This window comes from Archocentrus centrarchus, chromosome 22 (genome assembly GCF_007364275.1).
Source record: "Archocentrus centrarchus isolate MPI-CPG fArcCen1 chromosome 22, fArcCen1, whole genome shotgun sequence".
Classification (NCBI taxonomy): domain Eukaryota; kingdom Metazoa; phylum Chordata; class Actinopteri; order Cichliformes; family Cichlidae; genus Archocentrus; species Archocentrus centrarchus.
In genome coordinates this window covers 28,337,862-28,354,326 of record NC_044367.1, presented here as the reverse complement: position 1 = coordinate 28,354,326, position 16,465 = coordinate 28,337,862, and the positions used below count along the sequence as shown (strand labels likewise).

The following is a 16,465-nucleotide window of genomic DNA, read 5'->3' as shown; positions in this document are numbered from 1 at the left end:
TCAATAAGCAAAGACTGGGATGTTAGACTCTGAGCTGGTCACAGGAGCTTTTCTATTCATAGATCAGAATTTTTCTGTAATTTCATCCAAATGTCTTAACATTAGTACAGAGGATCGACTGTAAGGCCCTTTAAATGCACCTGTTTGTTGTAATAATATGAGAAAGTTTTCCATAACAGAACTCAAAAGCACTGCATTATACAATAATACTGTAAACTTAATACTGCAACATTGTACCCGAGTAAAAGCAAAAAAGTAACTATTGTGTCAAGTTTATCAAAATGTTTAGAATATGTATCATTTTTAAATGATCTGTTGATGGTCATCGTTGTTGGGCTGGTTCAGTTGGTGTTGGGAAATGTTTCATTGCAGAAACTTTGTTAAATTGCTTAAATGAACGCTGAATGCACTTCCATCACATCTTGTTTTAAACTCTGTGGTGGTGAACAGAGAGATTACAAAGATCGGTTTAACCTTTATAGACCTGACTGCAGTGACTGCCACAGCAAAAACATTCAAGTCCTGCATTTGAAAATTTACTTCAGTAAAAGTGCACAAACTGCAAAATGTATTCCAAGTATACGAAGTAAAGGTAGTGTTTTAATATCGGACCATTCAAATAGATGCATTAACATGGAAACTTACAGCGGCAGCTTGGGGCGGGGTCACTTTAAATGCAGATGATTGACACCAATGCAGCTGATCGTGTTTTAAGAGCACAGATATTTGGCCCTTTGATTATTAATTGTAACAGTCTGGTACAAACTCATTATGGCGGCTTGTTTGGTGCTCACAGCTCTCTGGAGTCACTCCCATAGTGTTGTTTTGGTGTGAACACCTGAACCCGCCAGCCTTTATTAATCACGAAAGAGCCGGCTCTTCTTTGGGAGCCGGAATTCCCATAACTAGTTGCTGTCCCTGAACCTGTTTTTGGGACTTCCGGTACTGTTACCGGCTCCTGTTGGCGGAGTCGAGCTGTTCCTGCATTGTGTCAGATCAGAGTTTAACGCCTCTGGCCGCTAAGTTTCAGCATGAAATATTTTCCTGTAATTATGACTCAGAGGCTGTGGCTGTTACACAGACACACTTTAAGCTCCTGAATTTAATTCCATATTCACCTCTTGTTTGGGTTTTTGGCGAAATGTCAGCAGATGTCTCAAAATGAAGAATCTGTCGAGCTGTGCAGATAGCAGTGGGGCTATGTGGGAAAATTAATGAGACTAATTAATTGTCCTTGAGGTGATGCCAAATAATCAGCAAACAGAAATATTTTCCCAACACACAGATTAATTGAACAAGTCTGTGTGTGTAACATCCACACTTGCGCTTTTTGCCAAGTCCCTCTTCATGTAACTGTGCCCCACTTCTGTCAAATAATTATGTATTCTACTGAGGAGATACCTTAGCTTCCAAAGTCAGGATCATATGACAGCTAATCGGGGACCGTCCGTCAAGTCTAGCCCTGGGACCGAGCCTAAGATAAGACACTTACTTCCCAGCGCTGCTTTACCCGTCAATGGGAAATAAAGGATATGCAAAACTGAAGCGACACGCTTTGAAGGGCAAGTTGAAAACACTTTCCCAGCCAGCACTCACAGATATACTTTTTTTTAATTTATAAAACAGTTCCATCAGAATGGAGCATTCACATTCATTGGTATGCTAGCATTAAAGGCATGGTAAGGTTCAGCTGAGAGGGTGAAGCAGGTAGCAGTGGTCTGCATGTACTTAATGCAACAGCAATCTTTACAAAAATATCAACTGTTTACTGCAAGATCCTGTTTTGTTTCTTAACTGTACAGTGTCAAGTATGTATAAGTATACATAAATGTACCAAAGATAGAAAAGATACACACACACACACACACACACACACACACACACACACACACACACACACAGGATACATACAGACGAGAAAACATTATTGCTGTTTAAATCAAACATCCCAATGCATGAAATGGAAATTACAATCTTCAGTGAAACACAACCAAATCCAGAAGGCTGCATTAAAACGATAAACTCTCAAACTCAGGAGGAGAGCAAATCTGCAGCCACGAGTCCACGCCGTAACCCCAAAGGTTCCTCAGCTAAAGGAAACACGATGAAACCCCATAATAAATAAAAACAGCAGTAATAACATTAAAACCTGTACAGATAAAAATATTTCAAATGTGTAGGCAAACAGTGTACATTAGTGCACAAAATACAGCACAAAGGCGGCGGCGTAGTGACTGGGCCTCCTTCCTGAGCCAGTGCTTCTGTTTTCAGGAAGTCTGGACTGACCGCTGCAGCTCTTTGGGTGGGTCTGCGAGCACCTTTTTTTTTCTTTTCAGTGCCTCCTTTCATATTTTTACTAAAATGAGATTCGTACAGCATTCGGATCTGAGCCGGTGAAGTTTCACAGGATCAATTTAAAAGCCTGTTGCCTGGCAAGCTTTGCCAAATCGCCAGCGTCTGCCTGAGAAACCCATTTGATCTCAGGGTCCCGTTGCGACACCGTGTATGCACTGTGGATTTTAATGTGTGGGAGTGACGGGCAAGGACATTCTTCCCATTTCTTCATAGAAAAGGTCAGGAACCAAATAAAAACTGCCAATCAGCAGGAGCTGCGGGGCAAACTTGAATGGAACACGTCACACTGATGGTTTGTGGGGAGGAGGCAGAGCCCACAGAGCTGAGGACAATGCAGACACACATCAGCGCCTGGCAGATTCATTGCAGCCATTATGACTGGGACAGAAATCCCTGCGCTTTGCCTCTCTGGGGGAAGAAACCTGGTGTGTCAGCCAATGAGCTGCCATCACAACACCATCTGACCTTGCAGAGAGAGTAAGACTTAAACTCTGTACTGACTTCAGTTCATGCACAGCTTTGCAGCCACCTTGGTAGGCCGACAGCCATCACAGGGACTTTACGCAGCCCCCTCCCCTTGATGACCACTCGCTTGTGAGCCAGCCACCGGACACCTGCGCTCCGTCTATGCTGACCCCTGAGAGGAGGCGGCATTTCCAGAGTCAGTGGCGCAGCTCTCAGCCGGGTCATAGAAACAGTCTTCATTCACTACCGAGGTCAGACTTTGGACGCTGAACTCTCTCTCCAGCAACGCGTTGAGGTCCACCGCTCCCGACGACAGCGCCGCGTCCGTCTGGCTGTCCAGCGACCTGCTCTGCTCCTTCATGCTCAGCAGGGCTCCCTGGCTCCTCTTGAAACTGCAGGGTTTCCTCTTCACAGCAGAGAAGTGGCCTCGCACCAGTTTGGGCTGGATCTCTGGAGTGTCCCCGACTCCCTCGGGCTGAACGCAGGGGGCCGGCGCACCTTTTGACACAGCGTCCTCTGACAGTTTAAGCTGGAGGAACTGCGCTTCAATTGCACTAGTTGGGGAGCTGCTGTCTCTGCTGTCCCTCCTCGGCCCCCCCTCGCTGAAACCATCATCATCCTCATCACTTAAAATATCAGACTCTTTCACAGAGGCGGGGCGGGGCTGAGAGTTGGATCCATGCGGCTGAGACCAGTTCTGCTGGACTGGGAACATTGGAGAGTCAGAGGACACGCATGCTGGAGGAGCCCCAGACAAACTGTAGGTTCCACTGCTTAGGCTCCCCTCGTCTGAGTCTGGCCCCAGCTTAGGAGTCTCACCCTGGGTGGAGAGCTCTCCGAGGGGCTGCTTACACAACCAGGAAGCCCTGGAGGAACCTGGTAACAAAGGTGGAGATGGAAGTCAGAAATGCCACTGTTATCTGAGCTGAACACTTGCAGCATTTTATGACTAAAAAGGAAGCTCGTGTGTAAAGTAGTGCCAGCCAAAAGAACCTTTATGAGGAGATGTTTTTACAGGAAACCTTCCCAGGGAGAAGTGCCTGCTACTGAAAACGACTGTAAAGTGTCTTCATACGTCCTAACATGGAAGAAATATCTAATCCATAAAACGGACACTTTTCATAAGAGAGCCCACCTAGCCGGGCGGAGGAAGGCCGGGTGCTGCGCAGAGGGGCCAGGTGCTCCTTACAGCTCCTCTCCAATGTGGCCTCACCCTTCATGTTTCTCCTCACGTTCTCCCTGAGGATGGAGCGGATCACCTTGATGATGCTGACCTTGCTTTCAGGCACACTGAGGAGAAGATATCAGAAGTATCAGTAACATGAGAACAGGGCTAAATATAGATTAAGATTTGCGAGGGGTTCATTGTGTTCCTGGTGAAATTACTGATGTAATTTATTAGGACTGATCCCAATTTCATGGTATGTAATGAGAATTACCGATTTAGTCACAGGCTTCACTCTCGCTGCAGTTCGCCTGTAGAGTGTGTGTACTATGGGGGGGGGGCAAATGGCCTAATGTGTCTTCTTTGAGAGGCAGCACAGGAAAAACTAGTTGCTTTACAATATTCGCAGATAAACATGCATCAAATGTTCTATTAATAGAAGAGTGGGCGAAGTAAATTCAGGTCATCGTTAATAAGAGTCGTGTGAAATGTGCTAAAGATGCTGTTTATAAATAAAAAGCATGTTTAGGAGCGAGGCCTGCATTAAAAATTATCCCCAAACTTTCCACCGTAAACATCGATGACGACATCACGCAGAGTTTTCCTCTGAAAAGTTTCAGTGAAATAAGGCGGGAATGTTGGCTTGTGTCTTTTCCCAGCACGCTCCCAGATCTCAGGAATCACTACATGTTGCATCACCTAAAAGTTTCATCTCTGACCTGCTGCACAGCTGGAACACCGTCTCCGGTCTCCCTTCCACTTCAGACCTGGAGTGAATCAGCTCCCAGATGCAGCTGCTTTGCGTACCTGTTCCTGGGAGAGCGGGGAAATAAATGAGGCCTTTAATCATGTGGTCCATGCATGGTTTATGGTTTCATAAGAGATAAGAGGGGTGTGTGGGCAAGCTGAAGGGGCTTGGGGAAATATGAAAGGAGATTTAGTGGATGTACTCTGAGTGATTTGTTGGGGATAATTTGGCGGTGTGTCGGCCTCTTACCTGCAGCATTTCCCAATCTGACCTGCAGCGCTGAGAGCGGGACGAGCCAGCGGAACTTGAAGGGGTCCGAATCTCCGTGAGAGAGCGCCGAGCGAGGGTTGGCCTGGCATTAAAAAAATGGGGTAAGAAAGAAAATAGTGTGTTTGGTGTGAAACGTTATATTTGTGGCATGGGAAAGTGACACGACGCATACCATTTTTTTCTTGAGCTTGTTGTTTTCCCTGTAGACCAATATCACTGCTTTCTTGAACACTGGTGAGAGAGGGAGAGCGAGCACATCAGCGTCTCAGATTTGACTGCGAATGCCTCTTGGGGGATTTCGACTGAAGGAGTGCAACCCACAGAAGCATTTTAAATGCCAGCTCGAAGCCTTAAAGCATATATCAGCGTTACAGCTATGGATATTAAAATTCTGCTACTGCACACACAGTTCTGTGGGCTCTACAGTAAACCTGATGCACTTGGTTTATATTGATTACATTTTTTACTGCAAACATCCACGAGTGACAGTTAAAGAAAACGCACACACACACAAAAAGGCCGGACTCACCAAACACAGTCATTTCAGGGTCTTTCCTCATGCGGCCCAGCGATGGATGAGGGTTGAGCCAGACCACCGAGGAATGCATGAGAAACTCTCCCATAGAAATCTCTGTGACCTGAGAGGCAGAGGAGACGGTGAGCCGAACACGAGCTACGCTGCTGCCTGCACACAGGCTGAAAGCAGATTTTCAGGCATATTTTTATGGCCTTTAAGAGCAGTTTAAATACTCTGAGCATGCATCAATATAGAAAACAGGATTTGGCATTCACTTTGAGTATTTTGTGGTTACCAACTAAATATTCCATCAGCTTGGAGGAGCATTCCTCCCTAGAGGCAAGGACACTTAAAAAACATGGCCTCCACTCTGCACTGATGGGTCGCTGAGCTGGAGCCATTTACAGTGATTGGGATTTTTTTTTTATCATCTATATGAAGTCCTTTAATCAAACTGCAGCAAAAACACATCAGGTCTAATTCACCTCCTTATCGTGGCCGGTCTGCTCAGCAACGAGCTGATCAAACACAGAGCCGTAATCCTCGTAGATCTTCTGCATCTCGTTGATGTGGCTCGCCACCTTCTCCATGGCTTTCAGGGCCTCTGCGGACAGAACAGAGTGTTAACGAGGATCCAGCCGTGACCGCGTGCATGTTCATCGTGTCCTGGGTAAAATGCCAAGATTTATCACTTGATGTTCCCATGTGTGATTATGATAGCATGACACTGAAATGCCAAGTGTCAGCGTGGCCTGTATTTATAGTACCCCACGTGATCGCGAGCGTGCACGAGTGTCTGTAAATGTGCACGGCGTTCCTACCGGTGAGGTGGTAGTGTTCCTCGCTGTCGGCGTCCGTAAGGGAAACCAGCTCCCTCAGCAGCAGGGGGTACTTGAGCACCCTCTGCACTGGTTTAATCAGATAGGACTCCAGGGTGGAGGAGTGCTGCTTGGTGGGGTTCCTGGCATCAAGGAATTCTTTGAAGGCCTGATCAGTTTTGGCTAAAGGAAAAACACACACATGCACAAACACACTTATTAGGGATCTTGTTGAGCTGTCTGTTATCTTAGCTTTAAGTCTATGTGTGGTGGCCTGAAGCACAGACCTGCGCCTACATTACTGAGCTAATAAAGAAATGTGGGTCAGTGCAGAATCGTGGCGCAATAATACGTCTCCAGCAGGGGGGGGTGTGGGCTTCTCCTCCACCTGCTCTGACCGCTGTGGTGTAAATATTTGCTCCTGCATCCATCATATCTACTAAAATAATCAAGCCGGGACTGCCGAGTTCACACCGAGGCCACGTGGGTGGTGTGAGACGGCAGGTATCAGAGTAAAGGTGGTGACATTCTCCCTGAGCAGGATGCTTCCACAGCATTACAGAGGGGAGCCATTAAAGTATTAATTATAGCACTCCCAGCCACAGACATGTAGCCACGTCGACGCCTCACAGAGTAATTGGCAGGCAATTAACGAGTCGGCGAGTAAACAGAAACTAAGGCAACCCGGGCCCCATGGCGTGACAGGAAAGAAGAGGGGGGGTGATGAAGATGACAGGGATGAGTATATAATTACTTAAAGGACGGTAAACACACAGATTCCTCGGCTGCGTCTCGGAGCGGCCGGGTGTTCCTGGTTTTGTTGAGCCAACTAGAAACTCTACTGCACGTTCTACTCACTACTCTACTCAGCTGCTTCTGTTTGCACTAATCAAATATTACGCTTCCTGTTCAAATATCAGTCATCAGCTGTGGAGCGGTTCACCCCTTCATTTAAAGCTTTGGTTAAAAGATAGGGTGCACAGACCCGCTGAATATCTGGCATCTTTTTCCCTTACTCAAACTCTTGGAAGCATTTAGTGCCAAGCTGGCACTGCCCGTATCCTGAAGCACTCGCCACGCCAAAATCACAGATGCTCATGGGAGGGGGAGGGGTGGGGGGTGTCAGCCTAATGCATCTATATGTTTCTGAACAATAACAGGAGTCTCTGTCCTTTTGACTAAATATGGGAATAATCCACTGACACGAGGCTTTCCTCCAACAGCAGCAGCTAAATATCTCTTTAGCTCCTCATTAACAATCTTCATGATCAGAACTCTAAAGTAGCCGCGCTCTTTGATAACCATATTTACTTTATTCTCCTCGAGGTAATTCAAGCCCGTCGGAGACTTTTCAGTGTTTTTGTCCCGTCTAATCCTATTAAATATCAGCCCTGCTGCTTCCTTCAAGGAATATCCCCCCACCCACCACCCCCCCCCACCCCCCACATCGGCAAAAGAAGCCAGTCTGTTTACACTTCTCTTTCTGCTGGGCATTCATCCCAAACAGTGGCAGAAAGGCCGGCATCTGAGGAGGCATAAATCAACTTTAAAATTTCTACACTGTCGCATGCAGGAATTATTAGGACTCTCAGGCTGTCACGGTCACATATCTGCTGTTAGAGGACAAGGTTGTCCAAAGTCTGAGTATTTATATGTGCATGTATTTGTTTAATCATCATCTGTTTGGGGAAACGGGGAATGGCTCCAACTGCTTTGAAACTGTAGATCACAAAGTGAAAGGTGGAGCGCTTCCCTCCTGCATCCCTGATGTTTCTGTGCTGGAGACGGAGCGGGGCTCGCCTCACTCACTCTGGGACATTTGCTTTTCATACAAAAGAGGAGGCCAAACCTTCAGCACTGAATGCTGGGAGGTCCCACTGATGCAGCACAGGTGCAAGTACGCTGACTCTGGCAGGGGTGTGGCATTAAATGGCATTTCTCTTATCACCACCCAGAACATTCAGCCGTGTAAGTACCTCTCTCTAGGACCTTTTGGACCTTGATGTGGTTGGCGCAGAAGCCGCTGTAGAGCTTGAAGTGATCCGCGTAGTAGAGGAATGAACCCCCGAGAGAAAACAGCAGCTTCTGTGAAGGAGAGAAAAAAGTGTTACACAGATGAAGACAGAGAGCTGAGCAGAAAGCACGAGAGAGGATGAAGGGGTGTGAACATGTGCAGCCACGACCGGATCACCGTGCCCACCCTCTCTTGGGAGACTGTTCAAAATGCCCCCCCTCTGTCCTCCCCTTCAGAGCACACCAGCTTTCTGCAGCTCACAATCCAGTGAACCACCGCCCCGATCAATAGACCTCACGCCTCGTCACAGCGAGGCCATAAATCAGCCTCCGATGCTCCTGTCGCACCACCTCAATTATTTAAACACCTCAACAGCTGAAGGATCACGCTTTCCCACCATGAGAATATTGTGTGCACATGGATTCCACACCGAATCTTTAGATATTTAATAAATCTAATACTTCTCTCTGTGTGACCTTCTTACCTTGAACTGTGAGGGGGTCTCCAGGGTGCTAAAGTCAGGGGATGAGGCGATTCTCTCCTCCAGCGTCTGCAGGAACACCCTCTGGAAGTCCAGCATCTCGGGCAGGCTGCCAAACAGACTCTCCATCTGTGAGAGGAGAAGAGGGCAAAGGGGAAGCAGAAGGATGGTTAGAGAGGAGAGAAGAAAGAGATGGAGCAGTAGAAGTGACAGGTAAGGATGTATGACAGAACATCAGAGGGGAAAGGCAAGAAGAGAGTGTGAGCGAGAGTGGCTACGAGGGAAAAAAGACGAGATGGCCTGTAATTCATAGCAGACAGACAGCCAGGCCCCCCCCGAGTGTTAGAAACCCCCCACTGTGACAGCTCCATCTCTGACAACGGCACTTACGAACAAGCTGGAGCTGTGCACAAAGAAATGGACACAGTGTAACACACACACACACAGAGCCAGGGTCGCCGCTTCCTTTCATTAAAAACTAACGTGCTCTCCTCTGTTCTGTGTACGGTCACATCTCCGTGTCCCATAATGCCCTTTTACTTTGCCCCGCTGCTCAGAGGCCCATCAACCAGTGTGTCTTGCACACTTGGGAGAGAAGTCTCATGTTTAAGGTCACAGAGCTGGAAACTGCAAGGCTCAAGTTATTAACATGCTGCAACAACAATATATGTTAAGTTGTTAAATAGAGAAAAATACTCGGTCCTTAATGAAGAACATGTGCGGTGAGCAGCGGTGCCGCGGCATATTAAGCTGAGGTGAGTGCTTCAGGGCTGAGTTTACTCTTAAGCCGGCCTTTATTGGTGTGGCCCTCTGAGACGCTGGAAGGTCAGCGTAGGAGAATGTTAATTTGTCCTCCAGGCAATCAGAACGGTAACGAGGGAGATACGGCGGTGGGTAATAAAAGCTCAGCGTATTCAATGCCCCATACGGAATTAGCGCCTCCTAGGAGACACCTCTGGGCACTACAGCTCCATATATGTTCCATTTCTCTCACTCACACACACACACACACACACACACACACACACACACACACACACACACACACACACCCCTACCTCGTCCAGTGTGAGGAAGGTTTCATTCTGCAGGGGTTTCAGGTAGATCTCGAACAGACAGCTCAGGTCCTACAACACACAAAAAAAAAATCCCCAGAAGGTCAGAGGTGAGAAAGAACACATTAACCTTTAATGAACCCCTCTGATCATCACATCACCTCCTATTTCTCTTTCCTTTCCACCATCACCTAATCCCTCCCCCGTTCTCCCTCCACCCCCTCCTTAAATGTGCCTTGCTATCAGTGAGGATATACTCATTAAGTTGATATATGGGCTTTCACCTCCTCCCCTCCCCTAGCTACACTGGCCGGTGGTGCATGGATACGGGCAAACATGCCTACAGTCTCCTCCCCCCCAAATTACAATTCAATTGCAGGTTGAAGGAGGAGTGTGTGTGTGTGTGTGTGTGTGTGTGTGTGGGGGGGGGGGGGGGGTGAAATTGTGAAAATGAAGCAGAAAGGGAGAAAATGCAAGCGTTGCAGAGATGAGACGATCACAGCTTTTAATATGTAGCAAAGGTTATAGTTCAAACTGGGCTGAACCGAGGGGGCATGAGGACATCATTGCATGAAGTGGAACAGCTTTCTAAATCCTTATAAAACAGGAAGTTTAATATCAATGCTGCGTTATTAGAAATAGTCTTTGCAGTCTCACCTTCACATAGGACTTCTCCGTGTCCACCAGCTCCTGGATGACCTTGCGTAACCTCTCTGTGGCTGTCATATGCTTAGGGCAGGGTCTGAGGAGGGTGGCCTCTCCCGCAGGACCCGACCCCAAGTCCCCCCCGTGCCTCACCGAAGGTTCCCCGGCTTGATCCATCAGACCCCCGGTGCCAGACCCCGATCCTTCCTGGAAGGACTGGTAGAGAGTGCACACGGTGTCCACGCTCTGTAGGGGGCGACAGAGAGAGGGTGGTGTATGTAGGTTAGGCAGCTCAGGGATTATAAGAGTCAGCTGGATAAAATAAGAAGAGATTGCACCGAATGATGACACACACACGGGCCTAAATACAAATTCTCAAGCATCCATTAAAAGATCCATCACCGTTCATAACTAACGACGTGCATTACTCTACCCCGTGCTCGGTCAGTGATCCCCCGGGTACACTAAGAGTGTTACTGAGGTTTAGTTATGTACTCTGTGCTAATTGGCTTTGCATCAAAGACTTTACAGAATTAGTAAGTGGATATCCCAGCAGATAGAATTACAGCACATTTCATTATTCTTCTAAATCCATAATAGACACTTATGCAGCTTTGTGTCACATTGATTACAGTTTGACACGGAAAGAAATCCCACGTGGTCGAATATTTGGAATACTTTGGATTTGAGGGAGAAGGAGAGGGGTTTGTGGCACCTCACGCCTCAACCTGCTTCACAAAGTGTGTAATTTCTCCGTCGATGGTGGAACCCTGTGAAGAAGTCGCAGCATTTACAGAAATATTCTACAGATCAGTCGCATTGCTTTACAGTGGACTGTAACGCCTGCGGTGGGAAACTCAGCATCAGCTGCTGGCGCCGTACTGTGCAGCTTTGCCTGTGGCAGCTACGATTTTCAGAGCAATTGTGTCAGTGAGCTGCTCTGTTCTGTTTCCTGAGAAAAAAGCAGCAATAAGAGGAAAACCTCTGTTGTCTCTAAGTTACACCACTGTTGCCACCTTGGGTTACAGTTATCAAGCACTACAGGAAACAAAGTAATCAAAACCCAACCTGCTAGTTTCTTACCTCACAAGCTAGTCGAGCAAAACGCTCCATCAACCGCAGCAAGACTTTAATGTGCCCGCCATCAATCACCTTTGAAGCCTGTGCTAAAAATGGCCTCATGATGCCCAGTTGCCCTTATTATTATTATTATAATGTAGCATTATAATCTGTGGCCAGTCACTAAAAATCAGCAGGAGCTGATAAATGCCAGTAATAGCAGGTTCCAATCCGCTGCACAGCGGCACGGCCGACATGCCAAAACAGCTGCTCAGCACTCTCTGCCTTCGCCTGTGTGTGCATGTGAGAGAGAGTGTGTGTGTGTGTGTGTGTGTGTGTGTGTGCGTGCTGATGTCGCAGCTCCCCGCTCAAGACGTGGATCAATAAAACCTTCGTTTTGACACTACAGAGCTGACATGCTCACACGCACACTTCCTGAGGACAGTGTGAGAGCTGGTCTGAGTCATGCATCTCTTACAGCGGTATGAGGCACCACCCATAACACCCCCCCCCCCCAACCCTACCACCACCTCTGCCCACTCCCAGGGAGCCCACAGACAAAGTCTTCCATTAATAAGCTTGCAACTCATCAGCTAGCTCATTATAGCACAGTCACTCCAGAGACGGCCCTCCAATACTCCAGCAAAGGCTGTGTGTGTGTGTGTGTGTGTGTGTGTGTGTGTGTGTGTGTGTGTGTACTGCGACTGAAAGGGAGAGAAGGGAGAAAATTCCTCTCCATGCCCTTTATGTATGTCTGTGCTAAGCCTCTTTCAAGTGATCCACCTCCCACTGTAGCGCTCCAGTCTGGAGGTCTTTGAATGTGGGCTGATAATTATGAGGGGACTTGAAGTCTCCCTGTGCGCTGATGGAGGGACTAATGCTCCAAGAGGAGAGCACAAGATGCTGCAAACAGGCATACCTGCACCTCAGTGGCTCCATAACAGGGAGGATGTACAGCCACGCTGGTCGTTTATTCTTTTAAGATAAAGCTAACATCAGCATCGTGCTGCATGTTACTGCTGACATTCAGAGCTGACAGGAAACCTTTAATGCAGCCGTGTGCACGTCAACATTCATTTAGCATTTAAACACTTATTCAAAGGGAATTAGACATGGAACTACAGCTGTTGACACACACAGATCATAAACTCCACCTCCAGCACTGATGATGCTGAGACACACACACACACACACACACACACACACACACACACTTTGGGAGAGCTCCATAATGCACCAGGGAGGCAGACAGGAGGAGGCTGCATGAAGGAAACAGAGAGGCTGAAGGATATCAGTACGACATATTCATCTAGCAGCCCGGGGTATCTGCAGACAGGAGAGCGCAGCCTTGTGGAGACAGATAACTGCATTTTACTTCAGCTACTGGCACCCAAAGGTGAGCTCTGCTCATGTCTTTAGAGGCTGGCAGCACATGCCGCCTTTCAAGTGCCCAGTTAATTCTCATCACCCACCCACACAAATGAGATGATGGAGGAGCTGCAGACCGGGGGAGCTCCCCCAGTAAGATTTTCATCAACACTAATGACGGATGCCCGCACCGGAGCGTGACGAGAGAAGGCTGAGAGAAAGGGAGAGAGAAGGAAAGCGGGTGGGTGGACACTACACAGCCATGACTCAGGAACTGCATTTGCCTCACAACAATCCCACCAACACAGCCTGACAGCTAGCCCAAATAACCAATTAAGAGCCGAGGACGTGAACCAGCAGAGGCGGGAGAAAAGCCTGGGAGCGCCACGAAAAACAAGTGGATCTGACAGCGCTGCTGTGAATTCCTGATCAGGGTTTTTCTGGCTGACAGGTGTCAGCCGGGGAAAGTGTTCCTACATCTGCTCAAACCAATTTAGAGAAGAATTCTTATTTTGTCTGTTCGAGCGGCGCTCCTTCACACGTGAGCCAGCTGCCCGCTCGCTGGATCCCCGACATCAAAGCCACAGATTTTAATTCCACCTTTCAAGTCAAGGAAAAAAACCCTCACTCTTATAAATAACGTCAGACTGTCGCTCCAAACACACCAAAGAAATACCCGACATTCACGCCGAACCCATCCAGCAGCCTTATTTTGAAGTCAAACCATCGATTTTCCTGATGACCATCATCTCTTTGAGAAGAATACTAAACATCCCACCTCTCCCAGTCTCCTGGTGGCCATTAAGAGCAGTCTGTAGAGCAGCCTCCATGCTGCTGTGGCCTGCTGGCGGGTCCTACGGGCGAGCGAGCAGCCCTTTCTACGTAGCCGGCCTCCTCTCGATGTGGGCATGACCGCTCGGAGAAAATGTCAGTGACAGAACTCAGACGTTAGCTTGAGCCTCTTTGAGTCTTTTTTTAATTTTTTTATTATTATTATATTTCTTGCTGCCTCCACCTCATCTGACGATCAGTCAAATCCCTTCATCCACCTTCTTCACCCTCCTCCTCCTCCTGTGGTCTCTCTCTAGTTTGCTGCCGCCTGTCTCTCCATCAGGCCCGAGTCAGAAGCCTCAGTCTCGAGTGCACCTCTGCCTGTGGGGCGGGCTGCTCATTGATCCTGCCGTTCTGTGAGCGTAGGCAGAGAAAAAGTGCTTGCTGCCTGCCTGCTTTGCATATCAGTCCACAGTGGACCGTTTGGCCCACAGTGGGGGAATTTTTCCTCCAGCAGCTGTTACTCTCTGTCGCTGTGTATCAGCGTTGCTCTTCCTACATCTCTACTGCCACAGCCTGCCATCCATCCTACTTCCCTCTGTCCGTTTGCCTCCAGATATCCTCATTCCCGCTCCCTCTGCTTCTTCCACTCCTTTTCGGCTCCAGGTGACCCCTCTGGTGTGATTTCCAGAGCTGAATTGAGAGGCTGGGGGCTGTATCTGGGTCCAGTCTCTCAATAGCGGCAGTACAATGTAGACTGTTCTGGCTTGTTACCTCCACACACAGAGGAATGGCTGACTCAAAAATGGGAGGCTCTGAGCCGGTGGGGGTAACAGTGCAGGAATGTTAACTATGGCCTCGTACAGGAATAAAACATGACATGTATCACTGCACAGGAAATAAATAAACAGATGATAGTTATTAACTATGATGTAACCGTTTGTCTGCGTCTCCTCTCTGGGGTAAATAAATTAAAGGATTACACGTAGGAGGGTGTTACCTGTCCTACAGATAAACTAAAAGAAGTCAGGGTGTGTGTGTGTGTGTGTGTGTGTGTGTGTGTGTGTGTGTGTGTGTGTGTGTGTGTGTGTGGTTCTTTTGTTTCCCTTTTTCAGTTCAGGGAGATTAAATTATATTTTTGTGGCATTTTATGCTTTTATTACAGACACACTCTGGACTAAGTCTGGAAACTACAGTGCAGACTATGTTGTAGCTCTTTAGCTCACACCACAGCCTGCGCTGCAGCTCGGCGTGCACCCTCCTACAACTGCAATCGCACATTAGAGCAACACAAACCTCAACTATTGTGAAAGGCCAGTCTGACGGTGTAAACCCAGTTTAGACATGAAAGTGTATGTAAGCCATTCTGCCCGTGTACACGTCTGCTGTAAACAAGTCTCAATGTTTCAGTTCAGAGTAACAATCAGTATCCATTACATCCAGCAACGAGCTTCTCACTTCAGTCACGATGGCAGGAAGGGAGCATTTACATCACGCCGCATCAGGTGCACGTTGGTGTGTTCACTCTTTCATAGTTTAACCCCCGCGATGGTGCCCCCCTCCCTGCAAGACCTTCATTTGAGTAACACAGTAAGTGCTCTTATCGGCCTCCCACTGAGCCAAACTTCCCATTTTTAAGCCAGCAATCATCACCAACAAATGTCTGAATTTCTGATTATGTCTCATCACCTGCTCTCAGTTCTGCTGTGCTATAAATCTGCACTTGGCTGAATGAATGCCAGAGGACAGACGTCTTCCTTCCAGGAATGTCATCATGAAATCCGTCTGTAATTCCTGTCAGAAATCAGTTAATTCCAGCCAAGTGCAGAATACATCATGTTCTGAGGGGGGAACCTAAGGGCAGGGGGGGGGGTCAGCATGCTGGCAGCAGGAGCATCTGGACAAAGTGATCCAAACTGCACCAAATGACTAAAAAGACCACTCAGAGAGCAGGCGCTCCTGATCTGGTTAAATCGACACCATTCCCAAGGGCGCTCACATGTCCCAGACCCCCCCAGCCCCCCAGCCCCCCAGCCATCGTCCTAAGTCCTCACAGTTTCTAAATGAGGATTTGGATAATGTTTCCTTAAAGGCACCGTCTAAATTCAGAGCACCGAGCAGCGTCTGTGCACATGCACATACAATAGTTTGATCTTCACTAAGCCGGTGAAGCACGCTGCTGCATATAATTACGCCTCATTTGAGTCACATTCCTCCTTTTCTCCAAGTTTGGGCAAAAACACTTAAAGAAAACAAAAGAAAAGGGAGCACAGCTGAGCTCTGTCAGAGCGGGAGGCTCAAACACTAAACACCATCTCCATCCCCCTTTTAATGCTCCGATGGAGTCATTATGTACAGAGCTCCGTCTGCCTCGCAGATGAAACGTTGCTCAAATCAAAGGAGAAGCCCCATCTTTGCAGAAATAAACAAACAAATGTGGGGAGGGAGGAGATAAAGAGGAGGGGATGAAAAACAGGCGCACCCCTGGGGCTGGCTTCAACCATCCTTCAAAAGAAGCAGCCTTGTCGTGACACCGCGAGGCGCAGAACCAGAACGCGGCAGAACGAGCGGAGGCCCGGTGGCCGCTGATTCATTTGCCATGTTAGTGGGCTATAGTGCCACGATGCCATCTTCCTTTCAAAGCTCAATAAAAGAAGACGTGTGCTCATAAATCAAACAGAGCAGAGGGGAGGAGAGGAGAAAGGCGAGGGGGAGGGCCGGTCCCGTCGCGCTC

The 16,465-nt window shown here is 48.0% G+C and overlaps 1 protein-coding gene across 1 annotated transcript in view; it reads right to left on the bottom strand.

The window, feature by feature from the left end:
• Positions 1-1,592: 1,592 nt before the first annotated feature.
• tiam2a (TIAM Rac1 associated GEF 2a) overlaps positions 1,593-16,465 on the bottom strand; it is a 34,722-nt gene continuing 19,849 nt past the window's right edge. The window contains exons 13-24 of the mRNA XM_030718359.1: positions 10,546-10,779; positions 9,892-9,960; positions 8,837-8,962; positions 8,315-8,423; positions 6,342-6,521; positions 6,006-6,124; positions 5,533-5,641; positions 5,176-5,234; positions 4,983-5,085; positions 4,705-4,798; positions 3,956-4,110; positions 1,593-3,696 (exon numbers count right to left, since the gene is read on the bottom strand). Of these exons, the coding sequence (XP_030574219.1) occupies positions 2,981-3,696; positions 3,956-4,110; positions 4,705-4,798; positions 4,983-5,085; positions 5,176-5,234; positions 5,533-5,641; positions 6,006-6,124; positions 6,342-6,521; positions 8,315-8,423; positions 8,837-8,962; positions 9,892-9,960; positions 10,546-10,779 (2,073 nt within the window). The 3' untranslated portion in view covers positions 1,593-2,980. The remainder of the gene's footprint in view (positions 3,697-3,955; positions 4,111-4,704; positions 4,799-4,982; positions 5,086-5,175; positions 5,235-5,532; positions 5,642-6,005; positions 6,125-6,341; positions 6,522-8,314; positions 8,424-8,836; positions 8,963-9,891; positions 9,961-10,545; positions 10,780-16,465) is intronic.